We start from the raw sequence: 16,931 nt of genomic DNA, 5'->3' as shown, positions 1-16,931 counted from the left end.
TCGCTTCCAAAGAGTCCCGTTGCGATAGTTGTGAGATTCAGAGGAAGGGCAGGAGGAAAAATAAAAAAATTAAAATAGAAGTTTTTGGGGCCCCACAAATTCTCTGATCGCGTTTCGAGGAAAATCAAGAGTTCTTAGCAAATTGACCCTTGGAGAATTTTCTTTCAACATCCTTCTCGCTCTCTGGATTTGTCCAACATGCTGAAAGGGGTCAGTTAAAGACCTGTGTGTACACAAGATGTAAAAATTTTGTGGTTACCTTAATTCTTCTTTGGCACTTTGTGTTAAACCCAGCCCGTTTAAGTTCACTTCTGTAGCTTATTGATTCATTAACATATTACAGGTAGCCTTTGACTTGCAAAGGTTCATTTAGTGACCATTCCAAGTTACAGCGGCAATGAAAAAAGGACCATTTTTCATACTTACAACTGTTGCAGCCTTCACCTGATCCAAACTCGGATGCTTGGCAACTGACTTGTATTTATGACGGCTGCAGTGTCACAGGACCCCCTTTTGCGACCATCTGACAAACCAACTCAATGGGGAAGCCAGATTCGCTTAACAACCATGTTCCTAGCTTAACAACTGCAGCGACTCGTTTAACAACCGCGGCGAGAAATGTCGTAAAACGGGGCAAAAGTTCTCACTTAAACCTATTTCTCAGTTAGCAACATAAATGTGGAGAGCTCAAGGGCGGCCGTAAGTCGAGGACTGTGCCTGTACTCACACAGAGGCTAAAGACAAATCTAAGTTTGCAACAGGTTTGAAGATGGGGGGATTTCTATTTGTTAGCTCAGTTGTGGCAGTTCCAGGAACTGCATGTCTGAATGAGCCAATCTGAGATGTAGATCGGTCGGTCTTCACATTATCGCATGCCCTACGCCGCTGACCCAACCAGGGTCCAGGCAGAAGGTCCAAAACTGGGACCCAGAAGGTCGAAAACTGATACGTAAACCCCGATACCAGTTCTGATCCTGCCTTCAGAGCTGTGGTGCACCAAATTTGTCACTCCCTCATCCAGGAGTGGGATTCAGCCGGTTCGGGGAACCGGACGCTAATTTTACATCTGATTCGCCGAACCGGTAGTTGCAAAGACTGGCTGGCCCCGCCCACCCCACCCTGCCCCTCCCAGGGGTCTCCACGCAGACCGTTTTGGATGCCAGATAAGTGCAAGGCCTGCACAGAGGCTCTGGGAGGGTGAAAAACGGGCCTCCCAGAAGTTCTGGAAGTCTGGAAATGGGTCTGTTTCCGGCCTCTGGAGGGCCTCTGGAGCCCGGGGAGGCTGTTTTCACCCTCCCGAAGGCTCGAGGAAAGCCTCAGGAGCTTGGGGAGGGCGAAAATGCCACCCCACCCCCCCGTGGTGCAGGAGGCTGAGTAGGCCACGCCCACCATGGTCGCGCCCAACCAGCAACCGGGCAGAGAACTGGTGGTTAAAATTTTTGAATCCCACTCCTGCGCCCCACCCCAGATATTGTGGGTGACTTCACCCCCACTTTGGGACAGAAAGTTTTGTAAAGGAGGCAGCTACTCAGCCCAGTTGCAACTCTTTGCAAATATGAAAAAATGAGGTGTAGTAGGCACAAGAAGACTTAAAATATACTTATCGGAGAAGGGTTGATGTTTAAGAAACTTTCTCCAAAGAGAACATGGAGCAGTTTTGCAATTCCCCCTAAAACTCAAAATCCGTGTTTCTCAACCTTGGCTTAAGAATGGGTGGACTTCGATTCCCAGAATTCCCCAGCTACTGGGGAATTCTGGGAGTCGAAGTCTACTCCTCTTAAAGCATGCTGGCTAGGGGATTTGGGGAGTCACAAGTCTTAAATTTGCTCACAAATCTTAAATTTGCTCACAAATCTTAAATTTGCTAAGATATTGCTAAATTTGCTCACAAGTTCACAAGTCTTACATTTGCTAAGATAGACTTCAAATTCAATAGCAAATGTGCGGACTTCAAATCCCAGAATCCCTCAGCCCCAGCTTTAAGACGCGTGCACTTTAACTCTCATAATGGCTGGGGAATTCTGGGAGTTGAAGTCCACCTTTCTTCCCGTTGCTAAGATTGAGAAGCCACTGGTCAAAATGCAGACTCCCTCACAAAATCTGTCCTCAGGGTCACACACTTATCACGTATACGTATTTCCATAGTTGTTGGTTAGCTCTAGAAATATTCATAGTTACAGCATGCTAAGAAATACAAATTAAAGACATGAGATGGGGGGACTTGAAGTTCACTTGCTCCCCAATGGTGGGACAACACTGCTTGGACATGTATTGGACTCTCTAAACCAGTGTTTCTCAACCTTGGAAGCTTGAAGATGGGTGGACTTCAACTCCCAGAATCCCCCAGCCAGCGCTGCTGGCTGGGGGATTCTGGGAGTTGAAGTCTACCCATCTTCAAGCTTCCAAGGTTGAGAAACAGCTTTAGGAGTTGGAGAACCACTGGACCCATGATGCACTTCATTGGGGCGAGCAGAAGCAGGTTATTCAACATCGTTGACTCAGTAGAAGATCTGGAAACAGGACTTCTTTTGGGGAGTTTGTGTGTCTCCAGAGATTTTCTTCAGCATTTTCTGGAAAGTCCTTGAAGCTTACAGTGGAAAAATTCCTTGCTCGGTTGGTAATTAATAATACAAATAAAAAATAATAATTAAAATGGAGCTCATCTTTTTAACAGCCACAGTTTTGCCCGTGGGAAAACCTTTAGCCCAAGATGGACCAAGGGCCATCTGAACCGTCGACGACAACAGTAAAGGAGAATAATTACGATTAAAGATGCAAGAGTTTCTATGAGTTTGCCCCTCTTGAGCCCAGCCGAGTCACTTGAAGAGACCCGAAGCATCTTCGCTTCTGCTTCTCCAACGTTTTGTCCATCCCACCCACCCCTAAATCATCCCTGGCCAAAAGAAAAGACTCCAAAATGAATCCACACAAAGAGGCAGCCCATGCCAGGTGGAGAAGAAACTGAACTGGCTTCTGAGCATCTTCACGTTGGAGGAGAAGTTGGGCTTCTAACGTTGGCCGAAGTCTTGGGAAGAAGGAAGGGGCCTTCAGGAGATCCCGAGCTGGACAGCCTGCGGTCGGGTGGCTCAGAAGGAGAGGACCTGAGTCTCTAGAGGTCTTTGGGCCCCCCTCCCCAAAAAGAGGCACCAGTAAGCAGTTAGGGATGGGGGCTCAGAGCTGGCTTGGATCTGGGCATCTGGCAGAGAGGGGGATGAGCGTCAGACCAAGTGTCCCCGTCCGTTGATGTAGATGCCGTTGGAGGTGGGCTTCGCTCGTAGGGTGCCATTCTCTTGGACAAAGTGAGTCATTGCTTGCTTGATATTGTTTTCATCATTCCGCTCTTCCTCGTCTTCCTTCGCTTTCTCTTTCTCCTTCTCATTCTCCTCCGTCTGATCTTCTGGGACAGGGGTTGGGGGCGGCGGGGGAAGCTCAGTCTGGGTCTCAATTTCCCGGACGGTTGACAAGGTTGAGTAGCTGCGTCCCTCGGCGTCTTCTCCCTGAGCGGGAACGAAAAGAAAAGAGGGGTCACCCAAGGGGAAATATGGGGCGGCGGGGGTTGGATTGGGACGTGGGAGGAGGTCCCGACTCCAGCCACAGGAGCTCAAATGTTGGAAACAGTACAGGCAGGCAGTCCTCGACTTATAACTGTTAGTTTAGGGACCACCTGAAGTTGCAATGGCACTGAAAAAAGTGACTTTTTTTTTTTAATTTTGATTTATATGCCGCCCTTCTCCGGAGACTCAGGGTGGCTTACAATGCGTTAAGCAATAACCTTCATCCTTTTGTATATTTATACAAAGTCAGCTTATTGCCCCCACAGACTGGGTCCTCATTTCACTTACCTTAGAAAGGATGGAAGGCTGAGTCAACCTTGAGCCTGGCGAGATTTGAATTTACAGTAATTGCAAACAGCTGGTGTTAATCACAATGCTATCAGTCTGCTGAGCCACCAGGCCCTTATGAGCATTTTTCACACTTACAAAATAGATACAGTTATATGTGATGGGTTCTTCTTTTTTTTTTTTTAAAGGCTAAATTGCTAGCAAAAATGTTTGTGTTTGGAAAACAATTAACAGAACAGAGAATATAAAATAGAATAGAATAGAATAGAATAGAATAGAATAGAATAGAATAGAATAGAATAGAATAGAATAGAATAGAATAGAATATGGAATATGGAATATGGAATATGGAATATGGAATATAGAATAATAGGATAGGATAGGATAGGATAGGATAGGATAGGATAGGATAGGATAGGATAGGATAGGATAGGATAGGATAGAATATATTTTATTAGGCCAAGTGTGGCTAGACACAGAAGAAATTTGGTACAAAAGCACCCAGTGTACTTGCAAACAAGAAGAAGAAGAAGAAGAAGAAGAAGAAGAAGAAGAAGAAGGAGAAGGAGAAGGAGAAGGAGAAGGAGAAGGAGAAGGAGAAGGAGAAGGAGAAGGAGAAGAAGAAGAAGAAGAAGAAGAGGAGGAGGAGGAGGAGGAGGAGGAGGAGGAGGAGGAGGAGGAGGAGGAGGAGGAGGAGGAGGAGGAGGAGGAAAAAGAAGAAGAAGAAGAAGAAGAAGAAGAAGAAGAAGAAGAAGAAGAAGAAGAAGAAGAAGAAGAAGAAGAGGAGGAGGAGGAGGAGGAGGAGGAGGAGGAGGAGGAGGAGGAGGAGGAGGAGGAGGAGGAGGAGGAGGAAAAAGAAGAAGAAGAAGAAGAAGAAGAAGAAGAAGAAGAAGAAGAAGAAGAAGAAGAAGAAGAAGAAGAAGAAGAAGAAGAGCAGGAGGAGGAGGAGGAGAAGATAATGATAATCATAATTTTTTATTCAGAAAAAATTCTACTCAGAAATATTTCTCCTTGAAACATCATACATCTTAAGAAGGTACTTGGTTGATAGCTAGGACGCTGGCAGTGACTCATATTGACCATCAGCACCAGTCAATGGTATTTGTGATGCATTTTTGAATGTTCAGTTGACTGAGTTTCATGTATAATGAATAAAAGTTAATAATAATTAATGAATAAAGTAAGTATTTATGAATAAGGTATTAATGTATTAATGAATAAAATAGTTATGAATAAAGTAAGTATTTATGAATAAAGTAAGTATTAATGAATAAAGTAAGTATAAGTATTATTATTATAAAATAATAAAAAATGAGTTTCGTGTTTAATGACCAAAAGAGATAATAATAATGATGTGCAACCAGTCGAGGAAGGAAATAGGTAATAAAAGGATAAATAACACTACAACCATACTTGATGAGTTAATATACGTATACATTTGTCAGCATAATTAATCCAACATTTAAAAAAAAAATACCCAAATGAAAATGGGAGAACGCTAGAAGAACCTGTCAGCCTTGCAACGCTGAGCCACCCGGAGAACCCCGAGGCTGCCTCCTTCCTTGACTCCACTCACCATCACCGAGCAGAGGCTGGTTTCCCGGAAGCTGTCTGTGCGGAAGCTGCCCTGCCTGCTGTCCCGGCAGAGGCTATCCCCTCGGAGGCTTTCCCGGCACAGGCTGTCCCCGCGGAAACTCCCTTGCCGGCTCTCCGACCTCAGTGGAAGGTTTTCTTCGATCTGAAGGGCAGAGAGAGAGAGAGAGAGAGAGAACGGAGAGGAGCTCCCTTCAGAGGTTGCGGGAGCTTCGTCCTTGGGAGCTTTCAAGGAGAGATGTCAAGTTTCGTTGCTATCTTAAATCAACTTCATTCTCAAACGCAAGGTCTCTGATGAATCTTTTTTTTTTATTTAAGAATAGAAAGAACGACATCCCTGAACTCTGGGTGCAGCCAAGACTGGCACCTCCTTCCAAACCCCTCCCTTTCCGTTCTTCAACCCCCATGTCTCATTGGCCATCGTGCAGATCCATCTCTTCGTCCCAAGCACTTTCTTTTCACAGGAATTTCCCCCCTCCCTCTGTCTTTTTTTTTTTTAACTTTGATTTATATGCCACCCTTCTCCGGAGACTCAGGGCGGCTTACAATGCATTAAGCAATAGCCTTCATACTTTTGTATATTTATACAAAGTCAGCTTATTGCCCCCACAATCTGGGTCCTCATTTTACCTACCTTAGAAAGGATGGAAGGCTGAGTCAACCTTGAGCCTTGGAGAGATTCGAACCAGCAGTAAATTGCAGGCAGCTGTGTTAATAACAGGGTGCGTAGACCACTGTACTATCAAGGCTCTACCTGTCTCCCAGGTAACGCTATCTACTATCTACTGAAGAGCAGGGAACTAGATAAAAGTTCATCTCAGCATTAAAGCAAAGCTTCTCCCGCTTTCGTTCATTTCATTCATGTCAGCGCTGGAGGAGAGCATAATTTGGAACGCTGACAAGAGACTGGAATGCCATCTGTCAGAAACGGTGTAGGGCCATGATGGCAAACCTATGGCAAGTGTGCCAGAGGTGGCACGCAGAGCCTCTCGGATGGCACCCGAGCCGTTGCCCCAGTTCAGCTCTGCTGCGCATGTCCGTCTGCCTCCCGCTGGCCAGCTGGTTTTCGGGTTTCTGCTGCGCATGTGCAGGGGGAGGAGCAGGGGTGAAGTGCTCCCGGTTCAGACCGGATCGTCCGATCCGGTAGCGATGGCGGCGGGTGGTTCGGAGAACCGGTAGCAAAAATCCCTGCGCCCCCCCCCTCCACCATGCCCAGCTGAGCCGCACGATCATCAGAGGCTTTTTTTTTAACTTTTAAAAGCATTTTTTCTACAACTTCTTCCGCCGAAAAAATGCTTTTAAAAGTAAAAAAAAAAAAAAAGCCTCTGATGATTGTGCGGCTCAGCTGGGATCGTCAGAGGCTTTTCAAAGCATTTTTTAAACCACCTCTTCCGCTGAAGAGGTTGCAGAAAAAAAATGCTTTAGAAGTCTCTCTGATGATCCCAGCTGAGTTGCCTGATTTTCAGATAGGCTTTTAAAAAAAATATCTGACGATCAGACAACTCAGCTGGGATCGTCAGAGAGGCTTTTTAAAAAAAATGTTTTGAAAAGCCTCTCTGATGATCAGGCAACTCAGCTGGGATCATCAGAGAGACTTCTAAAGCATTTTTTTCTGCAATCTCTTCAGCGGAAGAGGTGGTTTAAAAAATGCTTTGAAAAGCCTCTGACAATCCCAGCTGTGTTGCCTGATCGGCAGAGGCTTTTCAAAGCATTTTTTTTGCATTTGCAGAAAAAATGCTTTGAAAAGTTTAAAAAGAAAAAATAGGCCACGCCCACCCAGTCACATTACCCCCCACCAAGCCACGCCCACAGAACCAGTACTAACAAATTTTACATTTCACCCCTGGGGCGGAGTGCATGCGTGGGGCTGCGTGTACATGCAGGGAGAGGGTGCATGCAGGGGGCACACATGTGCAGGGGTGGGGCACATGCAGGGGACCATGCACGCATGTGTGGGGGGCGGGCTGCATGCACATTGTATTTTGGGGGTTCAGGCGTGTGCCTTGGGCACTCGGTCAGGAAAAGGTTAGCCATCACTGGTGTAGGGTCTCCTGCTTGGAAAGGGGGTTGGACTAGATGACCTACAAGACCCCTTCCATCTCTGTTCATCTCTGTTATTTTTTTGGGGGGGTCTTTCTTCCTGCTCAACCAGGTGGACTTCTCACTGGGTCCTTAGTTCTCAGAATCTGAGGAGGACCATGTAGATTTAGGGGTCCTCAGCTCCTGGGCCGCAGCTTATTACTGGGCCTTGAGCCGTTTGGAACTGGGCCACAGAAGTGGTGGGCAAGCATGGTGCATGTGCGCACCCCCATTTCCGCGAGCTGTGGGTGAACGTGTGTGTGCCGGGGTGGTACAGTGGTCTAAAGCACCCTGTTATTAAGAACAGCTGCCTGCAATTACTGCAGGTTCGAATCTCGCCAAGGCTCAAGGTCGACTCAGCCTTCCATCCTTTCTAAGGTGGGTAAAATGAGGACCCGGTTTGTGGGGGCAATAAGCTGACTTTGTATAAATATACAAAAGTATGAAGGCTATTGCTTAACGCACTGTAAGCCGCCCTGAGTCTCCGGAGAAGGGGGGCATATAAATCAAATTAAAAAAAAATGCTACCAGTTCGTTCCAGTTCAGGCGGATCGGTAGTAAAAAAAACCCTACCAGTTTGGTCGAACCTGTAGTTTAAAAAAAAGCTACCGGTTCTTCTGAATTGGTATTTCCGATGATCAGCTGTGCCGTAGGGCTTAGCTTTGCTAGAAAGCAGGAAATGCTGCTTTCTAGCCGAAGCTAAATCGCGCAGCACAGCTGATCCCCCCTCTCGCTGCTCTACTTACCTTCCCAAGCCTCCTTTTGGCATGTACTGTGTATGCGCGCACGCAGTGTGTGTTTGGTGCACACTGCACATGTGTACGCAGCACATATTTGGTGTGCACTGCACATACGCAGCCAGTGAACCAGTAGCAAAACGGTTCAGATGTCACCACTGGTGTGCAGCCATGTGCTCACTGCTCGCACAGAACTATCCCTTCTCCCCACTGCCTGCCGGGCCACAAAGCTGGAAATGTTATGAATGTTATAACAGTAGCACTTAGCACTTAGACTTATATACCGCTTCACAGTGCTTTCCAGCCCCCTCTAAGCAGTTTACAGAGTCAGCCTCTTGCCCCCAACAATCTGGGTCCTCATTTTACCCACTTCGGAAGGACGGAAGGCTGAGTCAACCTTGAGCCAGTCAGGATTGAACTGCTGGCAGTAGGCAGAGTTAGCCTGCAATACTGCCTTCTAACAGGAAGGAAGGAAGGAAGGAAGGAAGGAAGGAAGGAAGGAAGGAAGGAAGGAAGGAAGGAAGGAAGGAAAGAAGGAGAAAAGAAACAATAGCAATAGCCCTTAGACTTATCTACCATTTCACAGTCCTTTACAGCCCTCTCTAAGCAGTTTACAGAGTCAGCCTCTTGCCACCCAACAATCTGGGTCCTCATTTTACCCACCTCGGAAGGACAGAAGGCTGAGTCAACCTTGAGCCGGGTGAGATTTGAACTGCCAAAATGCAGGCAGCCGGCAGTCAGCAGAAGTAGCCTGCAGTACCACAGTCTAACCACTGCGCCACCATGGCTCATTATGTTAGCCAGATGTTATGAAGTTCTTAAGAATTACAGAATAACAAGAGTTGGAGGGGGGTCCTTGGAGGTCTCTTAAATCTAGCCCCTACTCAGGCAGGAGTAAGTTTGGGGTTTTGAAGCTTGAAATTTGGATTTTGGCACTTGCTTTAAAGCAAACCCCCACTCCAGATTTTAGGGTGTTTCTGTAAAGTTCTGCTGGTTGAGCAGGGAGTTGGACTAGATGACCTCCAAGGTCCCTTCCAGCTCTCTTATTCTGTTCGGTCAGGAGACCCTATACCAGTGATGGCTAACCTTTTTGCCATTGTGTGCCAGGAAGGGGGGGAGGCGGGGGAGATTTGTGCGTGCGTGTGCCCACACCCTTAATTCTATGTGCCCGGCCACACGCATGCGAGAGTGACCCCCCCTTGCCCCCCCAATCCTGGCACGTGATGGCCCAGTAGGCCCGTTTTTCTTTCTCACCTAGCTCCAGATCCTCTCTATGCATCTGGGGAGGGCGAAAACAGCCTTCCCCCACCCCCTCAGAGGCCGGAGGTTGAGAAACGAGCCATTTTGGGCCTCCGAGGGGCTGGGGAAGGCTGTTTTCGCCCTCCCCAGATGCATAGAGGGGATCTGAAGCCAGGGAGAAAGAAAAATGGGCCTTCCCCCCCCCCCCAGGCTCTCTTCTGGTGGGCCCAAAAGGGCCAAAAATCAGATGACGGAGCTGAGCTGGCGTGCCAGGCAACATGGCTCTGCGTGCCACCTGTGGCACGCGTGCCATAGGTTCGCCATCACGGCCCTATACAATTTGGGACAAGTGGCTGTCCAGTCTCTTCTTCAAACTCTCCAGAGATGGAGCACCCACAACATCTGGTGGCAGGCTGTTCCACTGGTTAATTGTCCTCCCTGTTAGGAAGTTTCTCCTTAATTCCAGGTTGCTTCTCTCCTTGGTTAGTTTCCATCCATTGTTTCTTGTCCTGCCGTCTGGTGCTTTGGAGATTAGTTTGACTCCCTCTTCTTTGGGGCAGCTCCTCCTATATTGAAAGATGCTATTATGTCTACCCTCTCTGTCTGTCTGTCTCTCTCTCTCTCAAAAATAAGAGATGCCATGTTGTTATGAAGTCCTTTCCCACAATACTAAACAATGTAGACTTAATTATGCCAGTTTCTTCCACAGGGGCTTTTTCAAAAGGCAACTGGATTTTGGGTTTTTTTTTTCCTTTGGAAACATTTCGCTTCTCACCCAAGAAGCTTTTTCCAAGTTCTACACTTGAAATATTGTTTTGGATGGCATCTTTGTAGGTTTCGAATGTACAGTTAGCCTGCCACCCAGCGTTGTGAGAACCTGATGGGTGGCCAGAATCGTCAAAAGAAACGGCGCCTACTTTTCGTTCTGGCCTCTCCTTTTTTTCCGGGGTGTCTCCCCAAAACCCTCAGATCAAACCAGCCCTACGTCCAATGAACGTCCTTAAGGGTTTCCGACATACTTAGAAAAGGAGATGCACAAGGCACAAGAACCCCAGTTTCTCCATCTCAGCTCCCCATGTCAGAGTTAGCCCTAAAAGTGAGAATTGAACCTCACGCTTTCCCTTTTGCGCAGCTGTTTGTCTTAATTGTTGCGGCCCGCCAGCAGATCTGGCAGCAGATTCGGACAGTGAGGAGGTTAGGGAGGAACCTGGGCCAGTCTTGGAGTCTGGGGAGGGCTCTGATGAGGGCTCTGCGTCGGAGGCAGAGAGGGGGGGTCATGGCCGGATGCCAGTTATCAGCTGCCTTTGGGCATCAGTGGGGCAGAAGAACAACTGGAGCCTGTGCCTAGGGTGCGCATGCGCAGAGTTGCCAGACGAAGGGAACAGCTAAAGAACAAGGGGCGACTCAGGAGGAAAGCCACAGGTGGACGATGAACGGCCCCTCCCAGAGGGAATAAAAGAGGAGCGAAAAGGGAGAGGAGGAGGTTTGCAGGAGACAATTAGTTCATTCCTGCATTCTTGGTGTCTGAAAGATATCGTCCTGGCCACTCTCCAAGCCTGATAAAGGTCGGTAATTGTGAACTATCATGAAAGACGGTGAGAGAGGAAAGACTTTGCCGGAGAAGAATTCACTGTAAATTAAATAAAAGGGGTTTGTCGGCATGACTCGGACAACGGAGGACTCCGCTTCATGCTGCTGGGGAAGCCTAGGTCAGAACAGTAATTTAGGGTATGTTCTCACTCCTTTCCCACGGCCTGGAGCTTGCAGATTCTTCTTTAAACTGGATTTGCGATGTTTTCTCAGCAGAAAATTCCTCGAAATGCGTTCTAGATGCATGTTTTTCCCACGTGCGTCCACTAGGGAGCGCTGGAGGACTTAATCCATCAATCGGAATAGAGCCAGAACTTCGTATATGAAAAGGAGGGCAGGATGTAAAAATTTTAAAAAAAAATAAGAAGAAGAAAGGTTCCTTCCTAGGTTGAGCTAAGAGTTAGAGCTGTAATAGCTAAATGGCCCCTCCCTGGCCAGAAATGGCATTTCACTGGTGTGGCTCTTAGGACAGTGATACCATCAACGATGCTCTTCCTGTTAGTCACAACTTCTCCATGAAAATCCACCTGGATGAAATTTCCGGACAGTTGAGAGCAATTAACCAGTGGAACACCTTGCCACCAGAGGTTATGGGTGCTCCATCGCTGGAGGCTTTTAAGAAGAAGCTGGAAATCTATTTGTCTGGTAGAGGGTCTCCTACGAGAGCAGGGGGTTGGACTAGAAGATCTCTAAGGTCCTGTTCAACTCTGTTATTCTGGAATTCTGTTAATCAGTGGAGTAGCTTGCTTCTAAAAATTGTGGGGGTTCCATCCCTGGAAGTTTTAAAAGAAGAGATTGGACAACCATTTTTCCAGAATGGTATAGGACCGCGGAGCCATATCTGTGGGCACGCAAATGTTGCCCTGGCTCAGCTCCAGCGTGCATGTGCATGCCAGACCAGCTGATTTTCAGGCCATCCAGGCCCACCGGAAGTCGAGAAACAAGCTGTTTCCGGCCTCAGGAAGGGTGGGGAAGGCCGTTTTCAACCTCACCAGGTTCCAAGAAGGCCTCTGAAGCCTGGGGAGGGCAAAAAACAGACCTTCCGAGTCCACCGGAATTTGGGAAATGTTCCATTTCCGGCCTCCAAAGGGCCTCCATGGGGGTGGGGAAGGCCGTTTTCACCCAAAAAGCCTCTGGAGCCTGGGGAGGGCGAAAAATGGGCTTACCGGGCCCACCGGTAACCTTTTTGCCATCGCATGGCAAAAGTGGGAGGGCGCCAGGGGGCGCACGTGCATACATGGGGGGCGTGGCATGGGGGTCATTGAATTTTGGGTGTGGGCATGCGCGCAAATGACCCCCCTGCATTTCCCCCCATTTTTGGCATGCAACGGCAAAAAGGTTAGGCATCACTGGTCTAGGACCATAATGGTGGACGAGGTGGCTCACAGGGGGGCTCTCTGTGGGCACGTGCACCGTCGCCCCAGCTCAGCCAGCTGGTTGTTGGGATTCCGGTGGTCTGGTGCGTATTTGCGCCTTCCAATTTGGGCACTCTGTGCCTAAAAGTTTTGCCATCACTGGTACAGGGTCTCCTGTTTGAGCATGGGGTTGGACTAGTCCAGGGGTCTTCAACCTTGGCAACTTTAAGACTTGTGGACTTCAATTCCCAGAGTTCCTCAGCCAGCTTTGCTGGCTGAGGAACTCTGGGAGTTGAAGTTCACAAGTCTTAAAGTTGCCAAGGTTGGAGATCCCTGGAGTAGAAGACTTCCAAGGTCGCTTCCAACCCTATGATTCTATGTCCTTCGGCCAGTCAGGAATCTATCCAGAAGGCAATGAACTTTCCTCCAGAACTCACAATCCAACCTTCCATGTTCCATCACACCTCAGGTTTTTACCTGATGCCGGGTTTCCGTGCTGTGGCTCGAATGCAGGCGCCGGATCGAATTTTCCCGGGTCAAAGTCAGTTCTTCCTCACTGCCAAGGAGAAGGAGAAGGAGAAGGGGAACTGAGGGTGGGAGCTTGGCGAAAATGCCTCTCCGCCCAACCGTTGACTCAGTTCCGTGGTTCTGTCTCCAGAAGAAGGAGTTGGCTAGCCTCTCCACAATGTGGAGTTGAAGTCCACGACTTGAAAATGGGCGGACGTCAACTCCCAATGTGACTCCACTTCATGGATGGGTGGACTTCAAATTCCAGACTTCCTGGAAGAGTATTTCTCAACCTTGGTGATTTGAAGATGGATGGACTTCAACTTCCAGAATTCCCTGGCATGACTGGGTGGGAATTCTGTGAGTTGAAGTCCACCCATCTCCAAGCGCCCAAAGTTGACAAACGTTGTCCTACAGTCAGAAACTATTGGCAAGTGGTACTATCTCTTCTGCCATAAGGTAAAGGTTCCCCTCGCACCTATGTGCTAGTCGTTCCTGACTCTAGGGGGCGGTACTCATCTCCGTTTCAAAGCCGAAGAGCCAGCGCTGTCCGAAGACGTCTCCGTGGTCATGTGGCCGGCATGACTCAACGCCAAAGGCGCACGGAAAACGCTGTTCCCTTCCCACCAAAGGTGGTCCCCCTATTTTTCCTACTTGCATTTTTTTTACCTGCTTTCGAACTGCTAGGTTGGCAGAAGCCGGGACGAGTCACGGGAGCTCACTCCGTTACGCGGCACTAGGGATTCGAACTGCTGAACTGCCGACCTTTCAATCGACAAGCTCAGCGCCTTGGCCACTGAGCCACCGCATCCCTTATCTAAATCTTCTGCCATCTCTAAATATAAATCCATTCTTTTTCCCTGTCTTGTTTCACCCCACCCTTGATCTCCTTCACCCACCCAAGGGCCTCTGAGCAGCTTCAACTCAAGGACGATGTCCAATGTCAACCCTGAAGCGGACCTGGCTGAGGCCATCTTGGAGGCTTCAGGATTGTCACGAGGCAGAAGAGGGGACAGGGAGGGGGGAATAGTTAGCTGGGGTTTTGCAGTCAAAGCAAAACGTTTTCCCGTGGGAACCAAGGTCATCCCAACAGGTGGATAGGGAGAGGAGGAGTGAAGTAACCAAGCAACCGTCCAGCACCTTGATTGGACGATGTGACTTGGGGGAAACTTTCACTTTTAATCTGGTGAAAACTGCGGGAACTTTCAGAGTCGGTTTTCACCAGTTGTGCCAACACGATGTATCCAAATAATTTATTCTTTGAGGAATCCATCTGCCTCGGAGTTCTGATTTCAAGGGGTGCGTTACTCGGAACCCTGAACAACCGAAGGATCAGGCAGACCGGTTCTCACGACCTTCTCGTAAGACGAGGTCGATCATGAGAGGAGAGGAAATCAACACTGGCGTTCCACGCGACCGTTGCTTACTATTTCTTGGTGATGCGCCTGGTTTTCCGCTTGTGGTAGCAAGTCATGAGGATGATCACCAGGATCAGAAGGCAGAGCAAGACCACCGAAATGATGCCCACCCCGATCATGGAGATGGAGACCACGTCCACCTGCGTCTCTGGGAGTCCTGCGGGTGAGACACACACACACAGATAGGCAGGGAGGTCACAGCCGCAGGACATTTCAAGCTTAGAAGAACTGGGAATCACACCTGTCTGTTCTGAAGGGCCAAGATATATATATATATATATATATATATACATATACTGGACATAGTTGAATGGAATTAAATATATATATTTAATTCAGTTTCTGAGATCTCTCTCTTTGTTTCTCTCTCTCTCTCTCTCTCTTTCTCTCCCCCTCTCTTTCTCCCTGTCTTTCTCTCTGTCTCTTTTTCTCTCCCTCTCCCTCTCCCTCTCTCTCTCCCTGTCTCTCTTTTTTCCTCTCCCATTCCCTCTCTCACTCTCTCCATCTCTCTTTCTCTCCCTGTCTCTCTCTCTCTCCCTCTTTCCCTTTCTCTCCCCCTCTCCCTCCCTCCCTCCCTCTCTCTCTCTCTTTTTCTCCCTCTCTTTCTTTGTTTCTTTTTCTTTCTTTCTCTTTCTCTCTCTCCCCTCTCTCTCTTTCTTTCTCTCTCTCCCCCCTCTCTCTTTCTTTCTCTTTGTTTTTCTCTCTCTCTTTCTCTCCCCCTTTCTCTCCCTCTCCCTCTCTCTACCTGTCTCTCTCTCTTTTTTCCTCTCCCATTCCCTCTCTCTTTCTCTCTGTCTCCCCCTCCCCCTCCCTCTCTTCCCTCTTTCTCTCCCTGTCTCTCTTTCTCTCTCTTTCTCTCCCTGTCTCTCTCTCTCTCTTTCTTTCTTTCTCTTTCTCTCTCTCTTTCTCTCCCTCTCCCTCTCTCCCCCCTCTCTCTCTCTTTCTTTTTTCTCTCTCTCTTTTTCTCTCCATCTTTCTCTCCCTGTCTCTCTTCCTCTCTCCCTCCTTCTTTCTTTCTTTCTTTCTTTCTTTCTTTCTTTCTTTCTTTCTTTCTTTCTTTCTTTTTCTTTCTTTCTCTCTCTCTCCCTCTCTCTTTCTTACTCTTTCTTTCTCTTTCTCTCCCTCCCTCTCTCTCTCCCTCCCTCTCTCTTCTCAGACACCACCTGGACAAGTCCCTGCAGTTTTCTTGACAAAGTTTTCCAGCAGTGATTAGCCATTGTCTCCTCCCCGGGGCTGAGAGAAAGTGACTGGCCCAAGATCACTCAGCTAGAATCATGCTGGGTGGGACTAAAATTCAGGTCTCCCAGTTTCTAGTCTTTATATTTTGCTGAGAATTGCTTTAATAAATGGCAAAAATATAAATGTGGCACAGAAGTGTGGATTATACAGATAGTCCTCATCTTACAACCACAATTGAGCCCAAAATTTATGTTGCTAAGTGAGACATTTGTTAAGTGAGTTTTGCTCCATTTTTACGACTTTTCTTGCCACGGTTGTTAAGTGAAAAACTGCTGTTGTTAAGTGAGTCACACGGTTGTTAAGTGAATCTGGTTTCCCCGTTGACTTTGCTCATCAGAAGGTCGCAAACGGGGAATCACGTGACCCCGGGACCGTCATAAATGTGAATCAGTTGCCAAGCATCTGAATTTTGACCCCACGACCATGGGGAAGCTGAAACGGCCATAAGTGTGAAAAAAATAAGCATTACGTCACTTTTTTTCAGTGTCGTTCGAATAGCCATTAAATGAACCGTCAGGTAGGATATCTGTATTTATTTTTAAAAACACACAAGCCAGACAAGGAACTTTTAAACATCCTTGCAAAGTACAGCATTTCTGCAAAAACTGCCGGCTCTTTCAAACCGAAGACTTTTCCCTTGCGATAGATCAGAGGTTTTCAAACTTGGCGGCTTTAAGACTTGTGGACTTTAACTCCCAGAATTCTCCAGCCAGTTTAGCTAGTCGTTCCCGACTCTAAGGGGGCGGTGCTCACCTCCGTTTCAAAGCCGAAGAGCCAGCGCTGTCCAAAGACGTCTCCGTGGTCATGTGGCCGGCATGACTCAACGCCAAAGGCGCACGGAACGCTGTTCCCTTCCCACCAAAGGTGGTCCCTATTTTTCTACTTGCATATTTTTACGGGCTTTCGAATTGCTAGGTTGGCAGAAGCTGGGACAAGTCACGGGAGCTCACCCCGTTACGCGGATTACACTAGGGCCGTGATGGCGAACCTATGGCACGGGTGCCACAGGTGGCACACGGAGCCATATCTGTGGGCACGCTAGCGTTGCCCTACCTCAGTCCAGCACGCATGTGTGCGCTGGCCAGCTGATTTTCGGGCCTTCCTGGCCCAACGGAAGTCGGGGAACGGGCTGTTTCTGGGCTTCCGGAGGGCCTCCGGGGGAGTGGGGGAAGGCTATTTTCGCCCTCCCCAGGCTCCTAGAAAGGCTCTGGACCCTGGGGAGGACAAAAAAATGGGCCTACCAGGCCCAGTGTGCCATCGCATACCAAAAGCAGGGAGGAGAGTGGGGGGTCACATGCTCATGCGTGGGGGGACGGGGCGCATTGAATTATG

The 16,931-nt window shown here is 48.3% G+C and overlaps 1 protein-coding gene across 1 annotated transcript in view; it reads right to left on the bottom strand.

Moving 5' to 3' along the window:
• Positions 1 to 3,218: 3,218 nt before the first annotated feature.
• The window catches only part of NECTIN4 (nectin cell adhesion molecule 4), a gene marked incomplete at its 5' end in the record, with an annotated part of 33,763 nt that continues 20,050 nt past the window's right edge, over positions 3,219 to 16,931 (bottom strand). The window contains 4 exons of the mRNA XM_070950902.1: positions 3,219 to 3,497; positions 5,419 to 5,580; positions 12,913 to 12,991; positions 14,370 to 14,517. Coding sequence (XP_070807003.1) covers positions 3,219 to 3,497; positions 5,419 to 5,580; positions 12,913 to 12,991; positions 14,370 to 14,517 — 668 coding nt within the window. The remainder of the gene's footprint in view (positions 3,498 to 5,418; positions 5,581 to 12,912; positions 12,992 to 14,369; positions 14,518 to 16,931) is intronic.

This window comes from Pituophis catenifer, unplaced genomic scaffold (assembly GCF_029215685.1).
Source record: "Pituophis catenifer annectens isolate HBS135680 unplaced genomic scaffold, rPitCat1.0.hap2 SCAF_10, whole genome shotgun sequence".
Taxonomy (NCBI): domain Eukaryota; kingdom Metazoa; phylum Chordata; class Lepidosauria; order Squamata; family Colubridae; genus Pituophis; species Pituophis catenifer.
This window is presented reverse-complemented; position numbering and strand designations above follow the sequence as displayed.